At 36.8% G+C, this 23,969-nt stretch overlaps 1 protein-coding gene across 1 annotated transcript; it reads left to right on the top strand.

Moving 5' to 3' along the window:
• Positions 1-207: 207 nt before the first annotated feature.
• LOC100543301 (bifunctional 3'-phosphoadenosine 5'-phosphosulfate synthase 1) lies at positions 208-17,793 on the top strand (the record flags this gene model as incomplete). Its single annotated transcript, XM_010709881.3, has 7 exons — positions 208-381; positions 7,267-7,380; positions 9,862-9,973; positions 11,806-12,011; positions 13,513-13,648; positions 14,986-15,254; positions 17,560-17,793. Coding segments are annotated over 7 exons (1,245 nt in total), but the record flags the coding sequence as incomplete, so codon positions are not given.
• Positions 17,794-23,969: the final 6,176 nt, after the last annotated feature.

Consider the following 23,969-nt stretch of genomic DNA (forward strand, 5'->3'; position numbering starts at 1 on the left):
TTTTCTTGATTTCTTGAATATCAGCAAACATACAATTTGCCTGCTGCAGAATGCTGAATTTAGATACAGTCATGTGGTAGGGATTAGCAAATGGCTCAATAAAGAAAAAAGCAGTTGGTTTCCCTATGAAGTCATTTCTTACTAAAGTTCAAACTTCGTGCTCTTGCCTGGCTTATGTCAAGGAAACTGCTACGTGAACAGTGTTAAAGTACAGTCATCTTTCTGAAGAAATCATTTAAGATCTTTGTCTTGTGTTTTGTAGGCTTTACTGGGATTGACTCTGAGTATGAAAAACCAGAAGCCCCAGAGCTTGTGCTGAAAACTGATTCCTGTGATGTGAATGATTGTGTTCAACAAGTCGTGGAACTTCTTCAAGAGAGGGTGAGCAGCAATGCAGGTGTATCTTAGTAACTTTTTCAAAGCATGAGGCCTGAATACACACACTGAGAAATGCAGATGGAATTTTAGAGTTAGACTTCCACATTTTTAAGTTCTAACTATTAAAATTGTCCTGTTCTGACCAAAGCCTTGCAACAACAGTGATCACCAAGTGGAATAAGTTCTGGAGAAGTAGAGAATTATGTTCATTGCCATAAGTGCTAACTGTAAGGGAGAATATGGAAACACTGCTGAATGCTAACTTTTAAATTGTTTGCTAGCATAGGAGATTTATAGAAGGATAGTAGAGTAATAAGGTAATAGCAAGTTCAGTTGTTTGACTTTCATTTGCCAGACTTTTTGCCTTCCTATCACATTGATACAATGAAGTTTGCTAGTATTTATGTAGAATTAATTTATCTCCTTATATTCTTATTCGTTGTGGATAGCAGGATGACACTTCAGACCGTGATTTTAGTTAAGATCCTCCAACAGACTGTTCCTCATGTTTTTGTGAGGTGGATGTTTGGGACATTTAAGGCGTAGGCAATAGCTTGAGTAATGCTCCACCAAGAAAAAAAGACCTCGTTATATAGACAGCTTTGAGTTCATTTTAGTCTACTGTTGCCAGTACAGCTTTGGAGACATTTAGTTCCTGTTTCCAGATTTTCAAGAAAATGCTTTTAACAGTTCATTGCTTGATCAGTATTGCTTGGGAGGTCTGGCAGGACAACAAGCCACAACTGAGTACTAGACATGTACCCTAGTGCTCATGTGAATACTTTTTGGAGGGAATAAGGAAAGAGCTGCCTGAGTCCAACTATAGGAGGTGGCACTTCCTGACTGTGAGAGGCCCTGAGCCTCCTGTTCAGAAGACCAATTCAGTACATTTCATAATTCTATAAACCAGTGTGCTAACATAGTGATCCCCAGACTCTTGCATTGGTACATTTGCTACACAATACTGAATGCTGGCCTGTGGCCCAGTCAGCTTGGCTCTACCCTTTTCTTAAAGCACATTTTAGTATTTTATTTTCTTTCAAGAGAATGATGCCATGAATAGAAACGTGTCTTGGTGGTTGCTTACTTCAATAAGACATTGAAACCAAGGCATGGCTGAACAGGCACATCTTGTTCTCAGGCCATATATAACCCAATGATACCCTGACAGTATAATTTCTTTAGGATTTTTTTGAAATGACAAGCAGTGGTTATGGTCTTAAACAATTCACTGTGATTAGTTAGGGAAAGGGTTGTAAACCAGCAGCATTAAAAATCATCTGGGATGTTCGTAGTGAGAAAAACGTGGTTCAGAAGTCCGCTCAGTATTGGTAATACTGGAATTTCAAGAGCTTAAACATGGCTGAACTGTATGTATGTGTTGAGCTAGACAGATGGATGTGCACAGATATATATTGAGAGTTTGGAATATTTTTATTTCATAGGAAATGGAATGACTTAGTTCTTAAAACTTTCTCATAATACTTGCAAAGAACTCTGACAAATTTATCTAGTATTCACCAGAAATGTGTTTCTTCCCTTATGGATGAAAAGGGAGGTAACCACACAGAAGACTAATAAGCAGCTGTGGAATCTGGAAAGTTATTGTGTGGTGTAAATCAGTTTTGAGGAGTACTTGGATAGGTTTCTTTACATGTAAATGCAATGAGTAAAACACTTCAAAGTTCTTTTCAGGGAGTTAGAATGTGAGCTACTGATGAGTATCTCTTAAAGCTACAGAGTCTGAGTCATGAAAATTTCTTTTTTTTCCTAACTGCTTTCAATACCATACAAATAAGTTCTTGCTCTAATTTTTTTTTTTTCTTCAGTCAGAAAGGCATGTGTGGCTTTGGGCCTGATAAATTTGGCTCTTAGTGTGCTGATACCATCCAATGGAGTAAATCAAGCCTAGTGTAGATATTTGGCTGTAGAGATTTCATTGTTTCCATTTGTTTTTTCCTGTCAACAATTGTCGCTGATCTGGCTCATTAAACAAAGCTGGGACTTTGCAGTAATGATATCAGCTCAATATTTAACCAGGGAGATATTTTCTCAAGAAGTCACCTCTCAGGAATGCCACCTTTATTGTTAAGGAAGTGCAAAAATGTATAAAGCAAGTATTGCATTTCTAGTATGTAACTTTCAACATACTGAGAAAAAGTGTCTTTGAACAACTTTTGTACAGAAGTCCCATTCTTGGAGACATAACGCAGCTCTCCAAATACCACAAAAGCAAACCATAAATTTTGGGAATCTAATTTTATACTTTTACTATTTAGATCAATCTATTTAGATCAATCAACCTTCACTCTTCCTTTTATCACCCATCCCCCAAATTATAGCTAAGAATTGAATTCTTATCGAAGCTCAGGGACTTTCTGTTCTGAGATTCGGTACTACACTTGTTGGAGGGAGGTTCTCCATATGGTCTTTTAAAGCATTGATTTCCTAACTATATTCATACAGATCTTTACAAGCATATTCAGAACAAAGTAGAAATGGAGAGTAACAATTCCAGGAAAATACATGGAAGTCAATTCTTCTGTTCTGTATAATCTCTTTCTATATATTTTCCTTCATTTATATGACAGCTATCACTGTCACGTAATGATTCTTTTTGGATCAAAGTTCTCTGTCTTATCTAAGTTCCTCATTTGTTTATTGATCAAAAATGTAACAAAGAATACTCTGTGTGATCATCTTGGTTATGAAATTGGGTTGCAACAGGCCAGAAACTGTCTTCCTCTATTTTTTGAGAAACCTACAAACGTGGCAGATCAGTATTTTTAGTATCTCTAATGTTTACGTAGAACAGACGTTTCACATCTTCAGCTCAATTCACAATTAATTGACTACAAAGTATACAGTGTGTATTTGACACAGCTGATTGTACTCATCTGTTGGCTGAGTATGGAATAATTGTTTTACATGCGACCTTGTTTTCTATCTCCTTTCAAAACTACTTCAGTGGAAAATTTGTCTGAATTGTTCTTACTTTTTTGAGCATGATATAATACCAAATACCTACAGCAGTAGGTGATTGAGTGGGACTTTCTGGGTTTTATAAGATAAATCATGAGGATTTTAAATGATTTATAATTGTGCAAATAAGTTTTTTTTTCAGTTGCCCTTGCAACAAAGAGGGCCAATAGCAAACTTGGCTATACTCTTGCTGGTACAACACCACATTAAGGGAAGTGGTTAGAACAGGTGACCCTGAGAGTTTTGTGGAGACACTTCATCCTTGCAGATATTTGAAACTTGGTTGACCAAGCTTCTGAGCAGCCTCTCGTAATTGGTTTAGTTTTGAGCAGGAAACTGGACTAGGTGACCTGCAGAGGTCCCTGTGATTCTGTGCTAAGGCTAGTCGTTATTTTGTGTGAGAAGCAAAAAACAAACAAACAAACAACAACAACAAAAAAAACGCAAAAAACAACAAACCATGCCCAGTGTAAACAATATACAAGGCTGTACTGGTAGTTTTATACTCCACAGTGAAGATTTACACACAAATAAATATGTATTTATTGTTATATCCACAGTGAGGAGAAAATGATTACGCTTTCAAGTATAATTAAAAAAAACCCCACCCACCTCAGTATTCAACTTCAGTAATTCCTGCATCAATAAAACATTGATTTCTTCTCTTGCTTAGGGAAGTAAGCACAACCTTCTGTATTTTAAGTTATGGATTTCTTATTATGGGGATAGGTGTACTTTGGTTATTACTATTTTCCATTGGAAGTGTAGCACAGAGTGATATTATTGAAATGGATTTCAGCAGCTCCAACTGTGTTTTCTTTGTTTTGAAAAAGCATATATACTTTTGTTGTTGTTATTAAAAAACAAAACTTCATTTATGTTGAATTGTGTAATTAGAGACAATGATGGTGTCATTTTTGTTGCTGCTAAATTACTTTTGCTTTCTTTGTTTTTTAACTTCTGTGTACCGGGAAAAGGGAGTAGCAATTTTTTGGTTCACAAATTTTGTAAGCTTCAGAGAGTCCATTTGGAAGGTAATCATCTAGTTGGATTTCCTGGCTAATTGGCTTACATGAGTATTTCCTCAATGTGTTGAGATCTAAAAGTTTTGTCTTAGTTAAGGTTTTCTATATAAGCTAAACATGGCTTATTCTGACCAAAACAAATGTGTAGAAACAATAGTCAGGACAGAAATAGCAGTGAATGACTGGGGTCAGAAATTTCTTTTTTTGACACAAGGAGGGGTGCTTTTATGGCTCAAGTGAACTGAAAATGTAACAGAGATGGGAACAAAACAGCTGTTAGTACAGAAAATCTTAGTTCCCTTTAGTAAGATTGCAACTGTCACTGCACTTTTTATTCTTTCCTGTATTATTCTGATAAACCTCCCTGCAAGTTCTAGATAGCAGTAACTGTGTAAAACAGTGATTACAGTTAAGCAAATAGTTGTGTCTCTTTTTTTATGTAAACCATTTAGTGGCCCTACCCATCAGTTAATACAAACTTACATTACTGAATGACTGGTCTTATAAATCAGCTGACGTTTATGAACGCATGTCTAATAGAAACTTGCCTGAAGGCTCTTTTTTTTTTTTTTTTTTCTAGACTGAGAAGGGCATTGCTATTGGCAAAGAACTGTCACTTCCGTCTAAGATGTCAGTGACTATGTTAAAGTGGTCACTAGGTGGCCTACTAGCCTAGTATTTAACTAAAATTCATTCAGTTTAACGACCTATGAGCTTCTCTTGCTGATGTGTTAAGTCAAAAATACTGCTTTAAATTCCATTTTTATGTCTGCTGATGACTCTAGGTTTACTAATCCTGCAAATCCTCTAGATATTTAGCTTTTATTTAATGTCTTAGCGTGCCATAATGTTTGTGTCACTCGCAAACAAAAACAAAAAAACAATGCCCAAATTAAAAACAACAACAACAACAAAAAACAAAAACCAAAAAACAAAAAACAAATAGCACAAGCTCCAACAAAACATCAAAATCCCACATCTAACCATATAACCTCTTTGGCCATTTGTGTTGAAACATATGTAACCCTAGATTAAAAATATTATGAGGATGTCTTTGGCTGTTCTATCTGCTTGGGTAGAAATACAAATGCGTGTGTCGCCATGGCTGTAGTTGTAGTTTTCTACGTAGTGCTTTAGATAATGGTGATGGGGCTTGAGCTGTTTTACAAGCAGGGCTAAATTGCCTACTCTGGATTTATTGCCTTTCACTGTATCTATAGCTGCCTTCATACTGTGTACACCCTCAGTATGAGGCAGAGAGATTGTCCACAGAAAATACATTTTGTAACGTTTATTATTTCCATTGTTTTACCCACTAGAGGGACACTAAAAGTAGGATAATATTGGAGAAAACTTTTCAATAGGCACATTTATTTAAAGCTTTTGGTGCTTTGTAAAATAAGAGCATTATACTGTGGTAAGAAACTAGGGTCCAGAGCAGAATATTCTGTGAAGCTATATAATGTGTACCCAGACATAACTCTTTGCTTATAAAATCTGCTGTTCTTACCAGCAGACAGCACTTTTATTCGATTCCAAGCTTACTGCTGTGGAGAGTCTGCTATGGCTCTCTTGGGCTGTAAATCTTCTGCTCTAAACAGAGAGAAGACAAGATAGGTTTTACCTCATTTACTATCTAATAAAATCACTTCTCAATCAAAATCTTATTGTAATGGATTCAACTTTTCCTAATACAACGCAGTGTCTAAGTGCTAGTTTATTTTTCTTTTATTTGTCTTTGGAGACACAAATAGAGTAGCAGTTTGCTAGTCACACCAGCTCTTTTCACTCATGACTGCAGTCATTTTATCTCTCTCTCTTCTTGCCACTTCCTTTGACTTTCCGTGGAATTGGTGCCTGACATCAGATAAATGCTTGGCTAAGTGCTTTAACATTGTTAGGCAAACTTTGTGTTTCTACAGACACACCTGTCTACTGTGGACTGCAAATACAGGAATCGTTTTTATTTTTCCAGTGTATTCTTGTTATAGGTCTGTGTGTACCTTGCTGTATGGGTGAGCCCCTCCCTCCACCCCAGAAAGAGTTACTTCACAGAAGCTTTCAAAAATCTTGAAAACCTGTTTTCAAAAGAACATTTTCTTACTGTTCTCAAAAGAATATTTTCCTACTAAACACCACTGGAGTAATTTGACTGGGTTTTGACATTTGACATCAACCTGTGTCAGGAGACTGTTTGAAGTTCTATCATGATGACCTTCCTTTCTCTACCCATTTTTCCCTTGGAATTGTGTCCTTATGAGGGATTTAAGATTTAGATGATCATAAAGTGAGAATGTCTTGCTTAAAAACCACAGAGGAAAAATGCTGTTTTTGTTAGTAGTGATATTCTGTTATATTTGGGTTATAATTAGAACACTGATTTTATTTCCCTACCTGTCAGATAGAACATTCACTTTATTCTTGTGTATTAATCAATTTCGGTTTATTTTCATATTAGCACTGTTATATACTTGATTACCTAAGATTTCAGAGACTGAGCATTTATGTATATATGTTTTACTTATTTAGCATGCATAGAACTGTAAACTCTTTCTGCTATGGCTAATGTAAACATTAGTAAGTCATGAAAACCGCACTTAATTCAGTACTTAAATACTTACTAGGTAAATGTTTTATAGTGATATGGGTTTTAGAAATAGTTCTTGATGGAATGTTTCACTGTTGCTACTCAAGCCAGCAGCTTTGCTGGTAATATATACAAATCTTGAGCCAGTGCTCTTAAAAAGTTAATAAAAATTCCTTCCTGCACATATTCTTGATAGAGAGCAGCACAACATAGAATTTTACTTCTTGACTATATATTTGGTGTCCAAGAGACATTCTTTGCAAACATAAAAGTGTGATTATTCCTTTTATACAGGACATCGTACCAGTAGATGCCTCGTATGAGGTGAAAGAGCTTTATGTGCCAGAAAACAAACTGAAGTTGGCTAAAACTGATGCTGAATCTCTGTTAACCTTGGAAATAAACAAGGTACTGTGTGTTCATTTATCTCCTTACTGAAGCTGACAAAACAGTCTCTGGTTTGGCAGAACTACGTGTAGTCTAAACACCTGTACTAGTTACAGACTGTAACTTGACACACATTGTCCTTCTTTTCTTGAGGAACATAATAGCATGTTTTCTTTTGTTGTTTTTTAAAGATAGCAGTTGACTAATAACTTCATAAATATTGGCTGGAATTTCAGATAATGCTACTTAGTTTGTCCCAAGTCTGGAGAATAAAATTTGGTAATTTTTTTTCCCTCTTGTCCATAGATTAAACCATTCTTTGCGTGCATCTTGTGCGTAGTTGTTTCTAGATGAATTATTAATACATATATTTTTAGATTGCTTACACAATTTTATTTTGAATTGTAGTGACCAAGGAGTATTCTCCTTGTTAGTAACCTTCAGGTTAAAGTAGTAACGCTGTATATCAGGCAACTGTATGTACAGTTGCAAATTTAAGTCTACAAATAGATGATCAGACCTACTTCATTAGTTTTTGCTTTCATTTTTTTTTCTAATTGGAATGAATTCATGCTACATGTTCTGGCTTCCAGGACAAAAATAACTTGGAAAAGCATGGATCAGTGTAATGCTTTTACTTCAGTGAAATGTGTGATTTTCCAACTTGCTATTTAATTTGACAAAGCTGCTTCTGACTATGTTTCTGTTCTTCCTGGTCATCTTTTTATGAAGAACTAGGCCTAAACACAGATACAGATGATTTTTTTCATTGACTTTTGACTTTTTAATGGTTCTATTTTAAAAGTGTACCCTGGCAGCCAAAAAAGCAAGCTGCCCTTTGGGCTGAGTTTAACACAGCATAGTCAGCTGGTCAAGAGAGATGATTCTCCTGCTCTATTTAGCGTTGGTGCAGCCTCACCTTGAACTTCATGTGCAATTCTGGTCTCCACAATACAAAAACAATGTTAAGGTTCTTGAAAACATCTAGAGAAGGGCAGCAAAGCTGGTAACAGGGCTGGAAGGCGTGTTCTCTGGGGAGAGGCTGAGAATCCTTGGTTGGTCCAGTTTAGAGAAGAGGAGGCTGAGGCCTCATTTCTCTCTGTACCTTCCTGAGGAAGGGAGACTCTGGGCTCCTCTGCCTGGCAGCTGAGGTCAGGACCTGTGGGAACGATACAAAGCTGTGCTGGTAAGGTTCAGACTGTATATGAGGACAGATTGCTTAAACGTGAGGGTGATCAAGCACTGTAACAGGCTTCCTAGAGAGCTGGTTGATACCCTATGCCTGTCAGTGTTCAGGAGGCATTTGGATAATGCCCTTGATGATATGCTTTAACTTTTTTTTGGCTCTGATCAGGCCTGTTAGTTGCACTCGATGATGTTTATATGTTCCTTCCAACTAAACTTCTCTGTTCTATTAAAACTTTTAAGTATTGTATCTGGGACCTGACTAAGCATGTGCAGTGAATGACTTTGAAGTATCGAGACATCATACCAAGAACTAAACTAAATGGTTTTAAAATTGCTTAGATTTCTAATATATTTTAATAGTTCCTCTCACTGCATCTTACTAAATTTCCTTTCACATGCATCAGTAAAACTGTATATTGCTTTGCAGAGGAATAAGTATTTAGGGTCGCCATTATTGAGTTTCTGTAGGGTCCCATTCTGAAGTGCTTCTCATCTAGCAAAAAACCAGCCTTCTCCGCCTCCATTCCGAACTGGTGTTTTTTTCAGATACCAGCAAGTATACAACATCAACTAGGGAAGAAAATGTGTGTTTTATTTGTCTGAACATAAACTAAATGATGTAATAAAACTAGTCATGCTCTTTGCAAGAGAGACTTGCACAAGTGGAGTCAGTGGACTTTGTCCTTTGTCAAAGACTCTTGACAAAGTTTTAGTAATGCACATGCAAAAATAATGAAGGCCACACACTAAGTCACAGCGTGACAGTTTAAATGGTAAGGAAGGAAATTCCCTGTAAGATGTTGCATCTTAAGCTAAAATAAATACTTTTCTGAGAGAATTTTAGTTCTGGGTTTTCTCACTACTTTCTGGAATAAAAATCTCCTTTCTAATCTGTACTAAGACCAGACCCACTAGTCTCCTCTCTCCCTAATTCTGTTTTGTAGTTATTGTATGTGTTATTGTCTTTTTTTTTTTTTTTAAGCTCTTGTTTATCTTGCTTTACTGAAAAATAAATACAAATGAAACTCTCTAGTTCTGTTAAGATAAACTTTATCAAATGTTTATAAGTAAAGCTTATTTGTTTTTAACACTATCAAGTTTGATCTAGTGTAAGAATTGGAAAGTAGTTATAAACACTGAGGAGCGAGTTATTTTCCTTACTTATGGAGTTTGAAATTCTTTGATTAAGACCATCACACTGAGAAATCTTCACATTGCGTTTTATGCATAAATCATCTTCTGTTATGATTAACGCCTACCGTCAGTCATTGAGCAACACCTCTTATCTGCTCAATTTCTCTGTTTCTTTACAAGGTGGATATGCAGTGGGTGCAAGTGTTGGCTGAAGGTTGGGCAACACCCCTGAGTGGCTTTATGAGAGAGAGAGAATACCTGCAGTGCCTTCACTTTGACTGTCTGCTTGATGGTAAAATACTTCCATTAGTAAATCTGAGCAAATACTACTTCTAAAATATGATTGATGCTTTGCTTCTTAGTAATGGTGTGGTGAAAATTTCTCAGGTTTGTGCACAAGCACAGGTTTTGCTTCTCATCTCATCTGAGATGAGAAGATAGAATTGTAAAGCCATTACTTTTAAAACTTTTTTCTTTTTATTTGTACCATCGCGTTTGAAAAATCAGCACCTTATCTTTTTGCCTGTACAAATTACAGTTTACATTTTTTGAATGCTTTCAGTTTGGAGAAAATTTTAAACCTGATATCAACATTTCTATTTTGTGTTGAAGAAATCTGTTTTAGAACTCAGAATCGAAATTCAGCTGCTGTTTAGCTTTGTGCAAAGAATGCAAAAAGGTTTCTTCCCTGTCGGTGATGAAGGAAGAGACAATAAAGTGACTTGAGTACTGTAGCTCTGTCGAGTATAAAACTAGAAATGGGAAGAGGGCTTGACTGGATGATTGTCACATGAAGTTGAATGACTGTGCCTTAATAACTACCCAGTTTTAACAAATACATTTTATTTTGCATTCCCAATAGGCTAAGAGCAAACATCAGTTAAAGAGTTAAGTGATAACATCATTAAGTTAAAAATTCGATAGTGATTCTCTGTTATTTCATTTGTTCTTCTTTGAAGATTTTTGTGTTTTTGCATGGTTTATATGATAAAAGGGATAGTAAGGAGTCCTGCTTCCTTCTGTGTCACTATTTTCTTCTGGCAACCAAGCGGCAGAAAAAGGTTGCCACTTGTCTTGGACCCTATTTTTTTTCTTTTTTTTTTTTCTTTTCCCTTATTATCCTTTTCACCCAGCCTTGTCATATTTAACTTCCTATCTTGCTTAAGATATGATTAAAAGAAGGTTTAAAAAAAAAAAATGCATTGCTCAAATAATGAGGAAACCAGCTGTATTTAATCTCACCTCAATTACAACCAATAGCAAAACTCCTGTTAACTTCAAGAGGGCCATTACTTTTCTCTTGGAGAGCACCTAAGAGTTTTGCACTTTTTAAAAATTTTTTTTTATGCCTGTACTTATTAGACTTTTGCCACTGTTTGATATTTACGGTATTTACTTCACTGGTTTCTCAGATCTTACACTTGTAGTCAAGAAAAACAATGTCTCTGGGATCTAGCAGTGAAGTGAATGTTTGAAGATGAAGACCACTAACATTTGAATTCAGATATATTCGATATATTTTTGGATATATTTGGAAATTAGTAGTTGGTAAGCTTTCAGCTGAATGAACAATGCAAAATATCTGACTCTACAGTTTCTTTTGAGGTAGATACATTTGAGACTGAACGTAATTTGATGTAAACAGCAAAAGTCACCTTTTGAAATATTTGATTTATGTATACTAACTATGAAGATGTATTTTGCTGCTTCCGTCACAATGAGCTTTTCTTAAAGACTGAAATTATGGCTACTGAGGGTGATATTTTTATTTATAATAGTCGTAGTAGTAGCAATCTTGAGTAATATTTTAAGTTATCTGGTTCGGTTTCCTGTACTGCCGCCTGAACAAGGTATTCATTGTTTTGAGATCCCCTAAACATAGTTTCTTCACAGTACGAATACTCGTGTGCAGCTATAAGTACTTGCCATTTTCAGTAGTGTCTTTGCTCTTTCCTAAACCTCAGTGTTTGCACATCCTTACAGCACATGAATCTAATGCAAAAGTGCATTATAAAGTTGTCCTTTTGTAAAACCTAGAACTAACTGTTGTGCTGTAACTTGTTAGGAAATTTGATGTCGGGACTATAGCTGATAATATGGATAATGGCTTTTCTCACTCTGTAGGAGGAGTCATTAATCTTTCAGTGCCTATAGTGCTGACAGCTACACAGGAAGACAAAGAAAGACTGGATGGCTGTACAGCAATTGCATTAGTGTACGAGGGTCGCCGCGTGGCCATTCTCCGTAATCCAGAATTCTACGAGCATAGGAAAGAGGAACGCTGTGCGAGGCAGTGGGGAACGACATGCAAGGATCATCCTTATATAAAGGTATGCATGTGAAGTTGAAAAGCTAGTCTGATAAATTGTCCTGTCTATGGAGATGCAAATTAGTTGAAGTTGGTGTCTGTGCATTTTGAGAACAAAACTTCTTTGAGAAATAATTAAAACATTTGAATGGGAACAACAGTGCTCCTCCATTCAATGTAGCTCTTGAGTAGTCTGTGCTTGGTGTGAAAATCCGATAAAAATATGAACATGTGAAATGAATTTGGGATATAGAATCTGTGCTGCAGAGCGGAGGACTTTGCCCTACTGTGTGCCTAGGAAATCCATTCCCCTGTGGACCCAGATGGATCATCAAAGCTCCTTAATATGCAGTGTGAAGGCAAGAAAAAGTTCTTTTCTGACTGCATGTGGAGCACATGAGAATTGCCTTGTTTAAATTCTTTTGAAACAGACACCCTTCCTGAAGAGTTCATGATTTAACTCTCTGAGGAGTTATTTCCCATTTAGTGTGTTAAATATGTTTTACTATTTTGATCTTGTGTGCATGTCATATTGAAATATTTTAATCATAACACACTCATTGCAATACTATATTTGGTTTTGAAAGCTGATGTAAATGTTACATTATAACTCCGAAGAGCCATCAATGTATTACTCTTCCCATTACTCTTTATAATATCTTTTTGTTTACTGTATGACTTAAAATCAGATAAAAAGAAATCAAACAAAACTCAAGTTATGATCTCCCTATGGAAAGATAAAGCCTTTTATGTGTTCTAAAAGCATCTGTATGACTAATAGTTACACATATGTGAAAAATGGTTTTTTTTTGACATCTTACCTGTTTTTCTTATTAATGTGTAGTGATGTCATTTTACTGAATAAAGTTACACAACACCAACTATACAGTTAGGAATGTATCTGGAAAGGACATCTGCTAGATACAAGTAAGAGTGTTGAGAAAGGTGTGTCCTCAATGTGCTGATGAATGTAAGATTTTCATTTTATTGGAAAAGTAACACAAATATAAGAAATGCTGAGAGAATCTTGGACAGAAAAGATTTGATTTACTTGTTACAATATATTAACCATTTCAGAATGTCACTATTGAAATTCATGTAGAAGTTGAGAAACTATGTTCAGGTGTCTATACTGGCATGTATAGTAGTAGCACAACAGCATATGAATGTGTGTGTTGTAGTTTCATGACACTGCATCAATCTGGTGGCCCTTCTGAAATTGTCAGAAATCTTTGGGTGCCTCAGAACTTACATAGTGGTGAGTTTTCTCAGTTTCATTATCTGTCTCACGCCTTCCCCTTCCTTCTAGGTGAGATTGAAATCTGACATTTACTCGGGGAAAGGTGTGGTGAATGCAGTACCACTGAACCCCCACAGCTCATAATTTTTTTTATTTTATTTTTTTTTAAATTGGCACTTGCTTCAGAATATCAAATACAATTAACCTGGAACTCTCTCCTTTGTAAAGATCATGTCCCTTTGCAATGGTCTCAGAGCAAGTAGTTTTTCATTACTTCTCCTAGATGGTTATGGAGCAAGGGAACTGGCTTGTAGGTGGAGATCTACAGGTCCTTGATCGTATTTATTGGAATGATGGACTTGATCAGTACCGTCTCACTCCAGCTGAACTAAGACAGAAGTTCAAGGAAATGAATGCTGGTGAGTAACTTTTTCTTGTTTTGTTTCTTCATACAAAGGTTTATCCAAATGCCTACTGCCTCGATACTGCAAAGACTAGCCTTGTTTCAGAGACATAAATTTTGAACCCTCTTTTAAGTGGTGTTCTTTGCCTTTTACTGGTATTAATTTTTATAAGTTCAGGCTCTGCCTTGCCTGAGTGAGAAGAGAAACTGGTAACCCTTGAGTTTCTGAATTTGATCTTTCCTAGAGCTGGTTGCCTAGGACCACATCCAGATGGCTGTTATTATCTGGAGAGATAATCAATAATCTCCTCGTGAACCTATGTCAGTGTTTGCTCACAATAAAAATGTTTCCTGCTATTCGAGTGGATCCTCCTTTGTTTCAGTTTGTGTCCACTGCTTTTTGTCATGTCACTGGATGCCAATGAAAGGAGTCTTTCTCCATCCTCTTTGTACCCTTCCTTCAGATATTTGTATATATTGATAAAATTCCCCCCTGAGCCTTGTCTAAGTTGATGAGTCCCAGCTCTCTCAGCCTGTCCTCACTGGAGAGTTTCTCCAGTCTTTTGTGTCAAGGAACTCCGCTCTCTGTGGCCTCATCATTGCTGAGCAGTGAGAGGGAAAGGATTACCTCCCTCATGCTGCTACTTTGCCTAGGGTGCAGTTAGGTGCATCTACTATAACAGCACACAGTTGACTCACATTCAACTTGGTGTCCAGTTGGATCCCCAGATCCTGTTTTGCAGAGTGCTTTCCAGCTTACTACAGCCTGTTGCTCAGATGCAGGACTTTGTGTATCTTGTTGTTTAACTTCATGAGGTCCCTCTAAGCCCATTTTTCCAGCCAGTTGAGTTTCCTCTGAATGACAGCACAGCTCTCCTGTGATACTACTCACTCTTCCCAGTTTTGTGTTGTCTGCAAGCTTACTGAGAGTACTCTCTGCCTTATTATCCAGCTCATTATTGAAGGATATTAAACAGGATTGGACTGAGTTTTGACCTCCTGGGTATACTGCTACTGGATAGGTAGTTTGTTTTCCTCTTACAATTTAATTTAGGTCTATATTATGTGCTCATGCAGTTAAAAATCTGAAGAAGAGGTTGTTGCTGTTGGAGAAACTGAAGTAATTCTACTGAAATCTCAGAAATGAAGGAAGCTGATAAATGTTTTAGTTTGCTTTTTATTAGATTTGCTTATTGAGAATAATGACCTGTCATTGCTACTGTTACACTTGTTTAATGGAGTTCTGAGTAAAGATTGTACCATTTGAAGATTTTTCTCTGATTGTACAACTCCTGATTAAATAAGTTGCCTTCCTTAATGTTTGTCTTCTCTTTTTTTTTCTCCTCTCCGTAGATGCTGTCTTTGCATTCCAGTTACGCAACCCAGTGCACAATGGGCATGCACTTCTAATGCAGGATACACATAAGCAGCTTTTGGAACGTGGCTACAGGCGTCCAGTTTTGCTGTTGCATCCACTTGGAGGCTGGACAAAGGAGGATGACGTCCCTCTCATGTGGCGCATGAAACAGCATGCTGCAGTACTGGAGGAGGGAGTCCTGAATCCAGAAACAACGGTAGTGGCTATATTCCCTTCCCCCATGATGTATGCTGGACCAACGGAGGTAAGCATGTCAAGAGTTCAAATCAATGGTAATGGCAACAACAAAACCAGAACAAAACCCCTTTAGTAGTGCACTGAAATATTTTGTGTTATTCCTGAGACTTGTGGATTGTGGTTTTTTTTTAGAGGGCAGAGAAAACTAATTTCCCTAGTTAAAACAGACTGTAAAGGATCCCTCCATCATCAATGAAAATGATATCCTTTGAAGAGACCTCTGCAGTGAAGAATTTTTATGGAAAGGAGACAATATGGTTTTTGCATGCTCATTTTCCTTACAGTTTATGGGCGTAATAGTGTAATCTTTTCTCCTTTTTTACAATCTCTTTCAAAAGATAATTAGCACATGAGATAGCTGTCCTGAATCTTAAGTATCTTAAGTTTTGTAACTGTTAAGTAAAAAAGTGTGTCTATTGGAGATTTAGACAAATTCAGAAGAAAAGGCTTTGTTATTTTTTTTTGGCAAGCTTAATTTAGAATTGTTTTGAGGCTTCTATGTGAAATAATTATTTGGGAATGCTTTATTTAGAAAGATTTGGGTTAAAACTCGTATAGGCTGCGGGAAGCAATGGGAAAAACAAATGCTCTTGATTGAGGGCAATTCATTTAGGCAAAATTGTTTCTCCACTTCAAAACAGTTTTTTTTTTCTTTTGTGAGTCACAGAATGTTGGTATTCTGACCAGGTTCAAGTGGTTAACTCTGTGGTAGCTTTTTGATAGATAGGAGAGATACCTTTGTGGGAAGAAAGTAGGTAGTTGGCACTTTTTTCTAGTGATTGTTTGACTAGTCAAACAGAGCTTGCATTACTTTTCAGCCCAGAAGAACTGTAGTCCAGATGCGGATGAGGTATGTAACTGAGTTTCTGTAGGGAGCCTTGCAATGTTCCCCGTAGACCTCTTGTAAGAATTAATAGAAACATTATACTTCAATCTCATACTCACAAGCATACAAGAAGAAATGAAATCCCCAAACTTTATTCTGAATAGAGTAAGAATTTTTCCTAATATATTACCAATAATTTCAGAATACAAACTGACAAGATCATCTGTAGCCAGGAAATAGGAGATTCTTCCTCTAATTGTTTTCTATAGGTCATTTAAAAGGCATACATACCAGATTTATTTCTGTAGCACGCATTATTTACAGGAATACAAGCTGCTGTTGAGTCAACATGGTTATCAATAGGATTGATATCACCTTTCAGCTTGTAGGATTTTGATGCATATGCTTTATGAGTGTGAATTTTGTGTTTTTCTGTTTTTTTTCCTGTTTTTAACTTTCCTAATAACTACTTTGAAAGAAAGCAGAAAGAGAAAAAATCCTTATCACACTGCAGTGAGCTCACCTGTGTAAGAAAGTAAATGTCTTCTGAAGTAGCACAGAGAATGGACAAGCTGTTTGTATCTCAAACACGTGATTTGCATTGCTCTAAATTTTCTTAAAGTTAGTCAAACAGCATCATTTAAGAACTCAATTCTGTTACCCAAACGACAACATGAAATTTAAATTCTGAAACTGTAGTAGGATAGTTTTGGAAAACCTACTGCTGTGGTGTGTTGGCATTTGGTGAGATTGGCCCATTCTGTGCTTAAAGTAGTTAGCGCATCTATCAGCATCTATAACACCCAGATGTTTGAATAGCAGTTGAGTCCATCAGGTGTAGCATCTGGATGTGGTCAAAGTGAAAGCTGATACCAGTAACCTCATTATTCATGGCTACTTCCTAATTCCATTATTTGAGTACTGGTTTATAGGAATCTTCAAACTGACTGTAAACCGTCCTCCTTGATGTCTTTCTAACAATTAGCTATAGAACTTTAAGTGACTAAAACAAGAATTTCTCTTTTGAGATATTGTTTTTAGAGTTTCTTACCTAAAATTAAGATAGAACAACATATGAAAGATCGCGTTTTGTTTTATATAAATTATTTGCAGTAGAAAAATGTGACTGCTTTTCCTAAGAACAGCTGTACCTTGGTCTCCCAAGTAAGAATGTAAGAATTGAGACATTTCATAGTTTAAATTCTTACTAAACCATTATTAGTAATTTAGTATTGAGACAGCTTTAGGCTGGACCTAAATTCTCGGATGATGTTATTCCAAACTCTGTAGTTATAGCATTCTGCTGTGCAAATGAAACAGGGAATGGTATGTCTTAGTTGTATATTTGGTGATTCGTATAATTGATTGGGTGTGGCTCTGTAGTGAAAAGAATATTTGTTTGGCTGGGGGGTGGAAAGTGCTCATGTTTTAAGGATCGTAATTTTAACTGTTTTCTTTTAACTTTTCTACCTTGTCTGTGTTCTAGGTTCAATGGCACTGCAGATCACGGATGGTTGCAGGAGCTAACTTCTACATTGTAGGCCGAGATCCTGCAGGGATGCCGCACCCTGGTACTGGGAAAGATCTGTATGAACCAACTCATGGTGCCAAAGTATTGACAATGGCCCCAGGCCTCCGAGCACTGGAAATTGTGCCCTTCAGGGTTGCAGCTTATAATAAGAAAAAGAAGTCCATGGACTACTATGACTCTGAGCAGTAAGTTGTTTTTTAGTTCTAAAACATTTTGAACAACAACTGTCTTCTCCTGCTCTCACTCCCCAAGGAAAAAGAAGTATTAAATGAATATTGCTGCAATATTTTTAGAGACATTTTTAGACACTAATGCAACTTGACTTCAGTGATGACTTGGGTGTAGTTTCACAGCACAACTTATTTGATCCAACTTTAGTTACTACTGGAAGCTCCCGTATTTAAATTCCAAGCATGTGAGTTCACCTACTCTAGTTTTTGAAAGCTACAAAGTATTATCATCTTTTGCATAACTAAATCTAATTTTATGGTATGTTCTTGCGTTCCTTGGAAATGATGAGTAGAAGGACAATGGCAAATGTGTTGAAACCTGGTAAGAATTAACATAGCTTCACTGTGTATTACCCTACGATGTTCATAGGTGATTAGAAATTTGATGATTTGCTATACTGCAGATGTTTTGAAATAGAAGCTAATCAAGGAGGCTTAATTAGCAGTTGTAGTTTGCTCTTCCTTAACTCCAATTTAGGCAGTAGTCTAACACGAGGCTCTCCTCAATGCTCTGAGGTATTTCTTTGGATAGCACTGCAGCATGATTTTTTTTTTTGTTAAATGAAGCTGTGAGCAGTAGCATCAGACCAGACCTACATAGTGATAATTGTATTAGAAGGAATAACACCAGAAGGAAGCATTTTTCTAGCATATAGGACATTGAAGTCTTTTCCTGTGTTTATTGCCACTTAGACAGCTAGCTCATGAACACTTGAGTGAAGCGCGTGTGTGCAATTTGTTATCTGAGATGCCCCTAGAAATTCTCATTGCTGCGCACAGTAATTAAACTGTGATGTAAATTTTGCTAGCTTTGTTACAACTTTTATGCTTTATACGTAAGAGTCAAAAGGCTGTTGTACTAGATTCAATGGGTATTTGTCCTATTTGTTATCCAAGTGATTCAACATGTTCGTTTTGAAAGGTAAGTACACCATGATCAAAATGGAGTAGGTCTAATGGTGTGTCACTTTCTACTATGTTGAATAGGGTTAACGATACGAGACACAAGAATTCTCACTGCACAGAAGAGAAAAATTTTATAGTATATTGATTGTGATTATTAATACTGTACTCTTGACAGGATAGATTTGATTTAGATTGAGGGGAGTTAAATTTTTATCTCTGTCATTAGCTGGACCAGATGATTTAATTAAAAAAAAAAAAAAACCCAAACCAAAACCCAATAAAACCTCTTGTAACAGGTTTTGTCTTAGATCTTGTCTTAGATTCTGTGGAATGTGTACTCTTATCCTCTTGTGGTATCTGTATGCACCCCTTGAGTTGGAGTTGTCTTAGTTTCAGCTGGGATGGAATTGTTTTCTTCAGAGTGTCTGGTATGATGCTACGATGCTGTTTTTGGTTCTAGGAGAAAAGCAGTGTTGATAAAATACCAATGTTCATAGTTGCTGCTAAGCAGTACTGTACAGAGCCAAGGCTATTTTCACTGAAGGGCCCAAGGAGCTAGGATAGAACAGAATTAGGACAGCTGACTTAAACTGGCTGAAGGGGCGTTCCATACTGTATGACATCAAGCGGAAGCAGTTTTGAATCAAGTGGGAATTAATCTCACTCTCTTCCACCTCTTGAGGTGGCTAGCTGGGCATCGGTTGGGGGATGGTGAGTAATTGCTTGTGCATCACTTGTTATATACATTTAGATATACATTTGTATGTGTGTGTATATATACATTAATATATAAAAAATTGTGATAATTACTATCCTTTTTCTTTTCTCTATCTTAGTAGATAGTTTTATCTGAACCTGTAAGCTGTCTTCTTTCTTTCTTTCCTTTCTGTTCTCTCCACCATCCCATAGGGAAGGGGAAGGGTGCAAGCGACTCTGTTGTAATTAACTACCTGCTGGGTTAAACCACAACAGGAGTTTTTTCTGTTTCTGCCACTATCTTGGAAAAAAGTTAATGCTGCTGTTAGCATGAAGCTTTACCGTTCTTCTGTTCGAATACAAGACTATTTGACTCGTCCTCTAGATGTTGTTTGTTAACTATAGGACAGACTGGAGTATGACAGCAATCCTCTAGATGGCAATGCAGTTGCATGCAAGCTTCCTGAAGAGAAAGCCAGCATTGTTCCTACTCACCACAGCCAGAACACTGTGGTAGGCTACAGACAGAGCTTGGGTGGGTGCAGCTGGCTGTATTTCAGGCTAAAAATGCCAAAAACCTGTCAGATTCCTGGACCGAGTGATGTTTCAACTCTGCAAGAGGAATAGTAGGGAGAGAGAGTTGTCTGGAAATGTGAGAGGGTCAGTACTGGTGGAGGACCTCAGGAGTAAAGTAATGACTTTACTCCTCGTGAAAGTCTTTTCGTAGCACACTACTTAACTCATGAAAAACACAACTTGAAAATGTGGGGAAGAAGTTCATTTGCAAAAAAGCACTACTCTGACTTATTTTAGAAATGGATAACTTGATTTCTGTTGCATCTTATTTAATTGCTTGAGGCTTGGAAGCTTCACAGCCAATAGCCAAGAATTTGCAACACTAACAGAAGTGTGGAAGGTTATGTCAAGCACATATTATGTGAGTTTCCCTGAGACTAAGCTGTATCTGAGCTGTATCTCTCTTAGCTGCTGCCCCTGGGGCTTCTTAATTTTACAACAGCAGGTGTATTTCATGATACAACTTTGGAAAGCCACTGTAGATATTTAAATCCTAGATTGGGAGACTTTAGTCTTCTGATTTTGCAGTTCTTGTCCTACAGGCAAGAGCAATTATGCTCATGCCTTGAAATCTGAGGTGCTGCCCTGCTACCTTCCCCTAGTGACTGTGCCTGCTTTTCACCAGTCATCCATGGGGCCACATCACTTTCCAGCTAAGCAGTGGCCAAGGAAGTTCCTTTGGATGATATATGGCATGTGCACTGGTAACTGCAAACAAGAGGCTTAAGTTCTGTCATTTCTTTGCCATTTTTGCCATTGTTCTGTTCATTGTATGACTTGCACAGTGTCAATAAATCGATGGAACAGATGTTAGAAGGCCACCAACAGCATTCTGAAATGGAAACGTCTGTAAGAACAAAAAAAGAATTAGAAGAAACTCCTTGCATTTTAGTAGTCTAAGTTCAAACGCTCCTGTAAGAGAGAACTGAAAGGGGATCAATAACTGAGTGAGTCCAAACATGATTTGAAGAAGTGCACAGAAGGAATTGTTGTTATAATGGAGAACTTTCAAACGAATGTTTGATCTGAGAATCACTGAAGTGGTTCAGGCTGAAGTGTAAAAAACAAAAACAAAAAACACAACAAAACATAAACAAACAAACAAAGAAGCCCACAAAAAAAACCCTAAATGACAACCAAAAAACCCCAAACCCCAAAGCAACTGAAGTAAAAAACATAAACTACCACCAAATGCCGAAATCCTTTCAGAAGCAGTCAGTATGTTTCTTCAGCCAGGAGGGCCGCTTAGTTACCACAGGCAGATGTAATTTAGTATTGGTGGCTTAATAGTTGTTTGGGTGAGCAGAGATTCCCAATTCTCTGCAGAAGATCAGTCCTAAAAATGCAGCCACAGCCTGCTGCTGAGAAAAAAAACTCCCGTTAAGAAAGGAAAAAGAAAATTAGTCTAGCTACTAACAATAAAAACCCAACACACATGCACAAGCAATAAATAAATTAATAAAAGGGGAAAAAAATCCTCAGCAATGTCTGGAAAAAGAACAGCTTTTTTTTTTTCTTGAGGAAAACCAATGAGGTCACTTCAGCTAAAAGGAGCCCATGAATAAGGCTACTGGAGCAGACTATTCATGCTTTTTGTAAAGTGTGAATGAAGCATGGGCATCTGAAGGGTAGGGATGATTGTGACTTTCAAACTTTAAAAGTCCTGGGAATATACTATAGAATGTGGTTGTCACAGCTGCCTTAATACTGACAAGTCATACTTAGCTGTTTCAACCAAGTATGTAGTGTTTGCAGACTTGTTTGATGTGATGTCTGATTTTAAAAGTGGTAGTAAAGAGACTGAAAAAGACACATTTGGTTGTCCTCCTTCATTTGGTTATGTGAAATAGTAAATATTAGTGCATCATTTAGGATATGTTAGGATACATATCACAGCAGCTCAAATGATTAAAACACTTCTAGTCAAAAAGAAGTCTAACATGTGTCAGGTAAAGGATTTACTTGCTTATGTTGATACTAAGTATGTTGTTTACGTTCTACCCTCACACAGTGTTTGGTTAACAGCCAGCTAGGTTTGGAACCTGTCTGATACTACCTGGTTTACTTAGCATGACAGAGCGTTCCCAAGACCTAAGTGGAGTCACAATTTAATGCTGCAAATACAAATTTTAGTTCAATGGAAATCCTTTTGAGAGTGGTTAAAAGGATGGATTTCACCTCCTGACTGATCCTGTTCAGTAGGGAATATGAAGCTGGAGGAATAGAGCTATTAAAAGGCTGAACATGAGAAAAAGAAGCCTGTGAATTGCTCAAGGAATTAATTGCATCTGAAAGTTTGCCAGCTGAGTAGAACATGGCAGTTGCTCTGGAGTCACAACAGAGTGAAGAAGTCATGTTTCTGTGTAGTAGAAATATTAGTTTCTGTTACTCTGGAAATTGAGTTTTCACAATTAGTAAAGACATTGAGTATTTAGCTGTTATAGAAAGAATGTTTTAGGTATGAATGTGGAGATTAAGCTGGAAACTTAAATAGCAAAATCAGTGATGAAGGAATTTACAAAAAAGGCAAAAATTACCGAGCCATTTCAGTATACAGTACGCATTAGTAAAGCCTTATGAGTCAGTTTAATGATTAGTAATTTAGGAGGTTTTTCAAGAAAATTGTTTGACAGAGAATTTGGGACATTGATAAGGCCTCACCTAGTATTTCTGTGTTTTTTAAAACAGTATTTTTGAAACATTTCTTGAAATTTTTTGTAGCATTGAATCTAATTAGTTTCTTAAATGATCCTCACTTAGATCTTTCTCTTTATAAGGCTTCTATGGATTTTCTTTTTTCTTTCTTTCTTTTTTTTTCTGCATGTATATGTTTTTCTAATTCTTAGAACTGCTTCTTGCCCAGCTATGGAGGAGGAAGCTGAAGGAAGGAGGGTCTTACTGAAGCAAACTTACATGGTATATGTAAATTTCTTGGCAGCTTTATTTTTTACTAAACTGTTAGGGCATTTAGGAGGCTCATTCTACAAACAGGCAGGGAGTGAATAAATCAGCGAATGTGTTTTTCGTGCTCAGACTTTGATATCATAGAAAACGTTGAAAATGCTTTACTCCTTCCATCCCAGTTGTCTAGAGAATTAATATTTTGTTTTTGCTAGAATAGTAACCAGACTTAGCATTTCGTTGCGTATGTTTTGTAGAAATAGCTGTCTTCAAAACAATCAAGTAACCTTCAAGCAGCATTAGTAAATGCTAGACATCACCCTACCAAGGAACAACATTTGCAGGTGTTCTGAGTGGTTGTGACATAACTCTTTCATGGGCTTACATAAGCTGAAGGGTTTTTATTTTTGTGTCATTTATATTTTGCAAAATTGAAGCACAGTAGGGTTTTTTATCTTGTCTTTGCACTTCAAGAACACATAGTCCTAAATTGGAAGCAATAAGAAAAGAGCATGTATGGCATTGCTGCTGTTTGGATGCACACAATCCAAATCAAAAATTTATGGGGTTAGTGGTTTTGTGAAAGGAAACTGTGGAATGCTTTCTGCATCTTGCTAACTTCCATATCCTGCTGAGCATAGCTCAGCACTTAAAGCCAAGTTCTGCCCTCTGATGCACACACTTGGCTCTTGTTTCTGTCTAAGGCTTGTGCATCTGAGATCAATACTTGGCTTTTATTTCAAACAGACAAGTAAAGAGTGCGTAATGGTTACATGTTGCAAACTGAGCAAATGGCGTAAGTAAAATTGCCATATTTAATTTAAGAATAAATCATTTTTCTTTGGAACATTTGGTAGAATTCTGGCATTCTTGTCTTGGTTATACTTTTTCACTTCTATGAGGAGTAGTGTTTAATTTGACTAGAGCTTTTGCTGCTTATCACCACATGCCTGAGAAGTTGATTTTGATTTAGATTGTCATGTTAATAGCAATAATCAACAATCCTCATATCCTCATCTGGGTTCATTTTTTTATCTGCCCAATTGAAATCTTTTT

Source organism: Meleagris gallopavo, chromosome 4 (assembly GCF_000146605.3).
Source record: "Meleagris gallopavo isolate NT-WF06-2002-E0010 breed Aviagen turkey brand Nicholas breeding stock chromosome 4, Turkey_5.1, whole genome shotgun sequence".
Taxonomy (NCBI): Eukaryota; Metazoa; Chordata; class Aves; order Galliformes; family Phasianidae; genus Meleagris; species Meleagris gallopavo.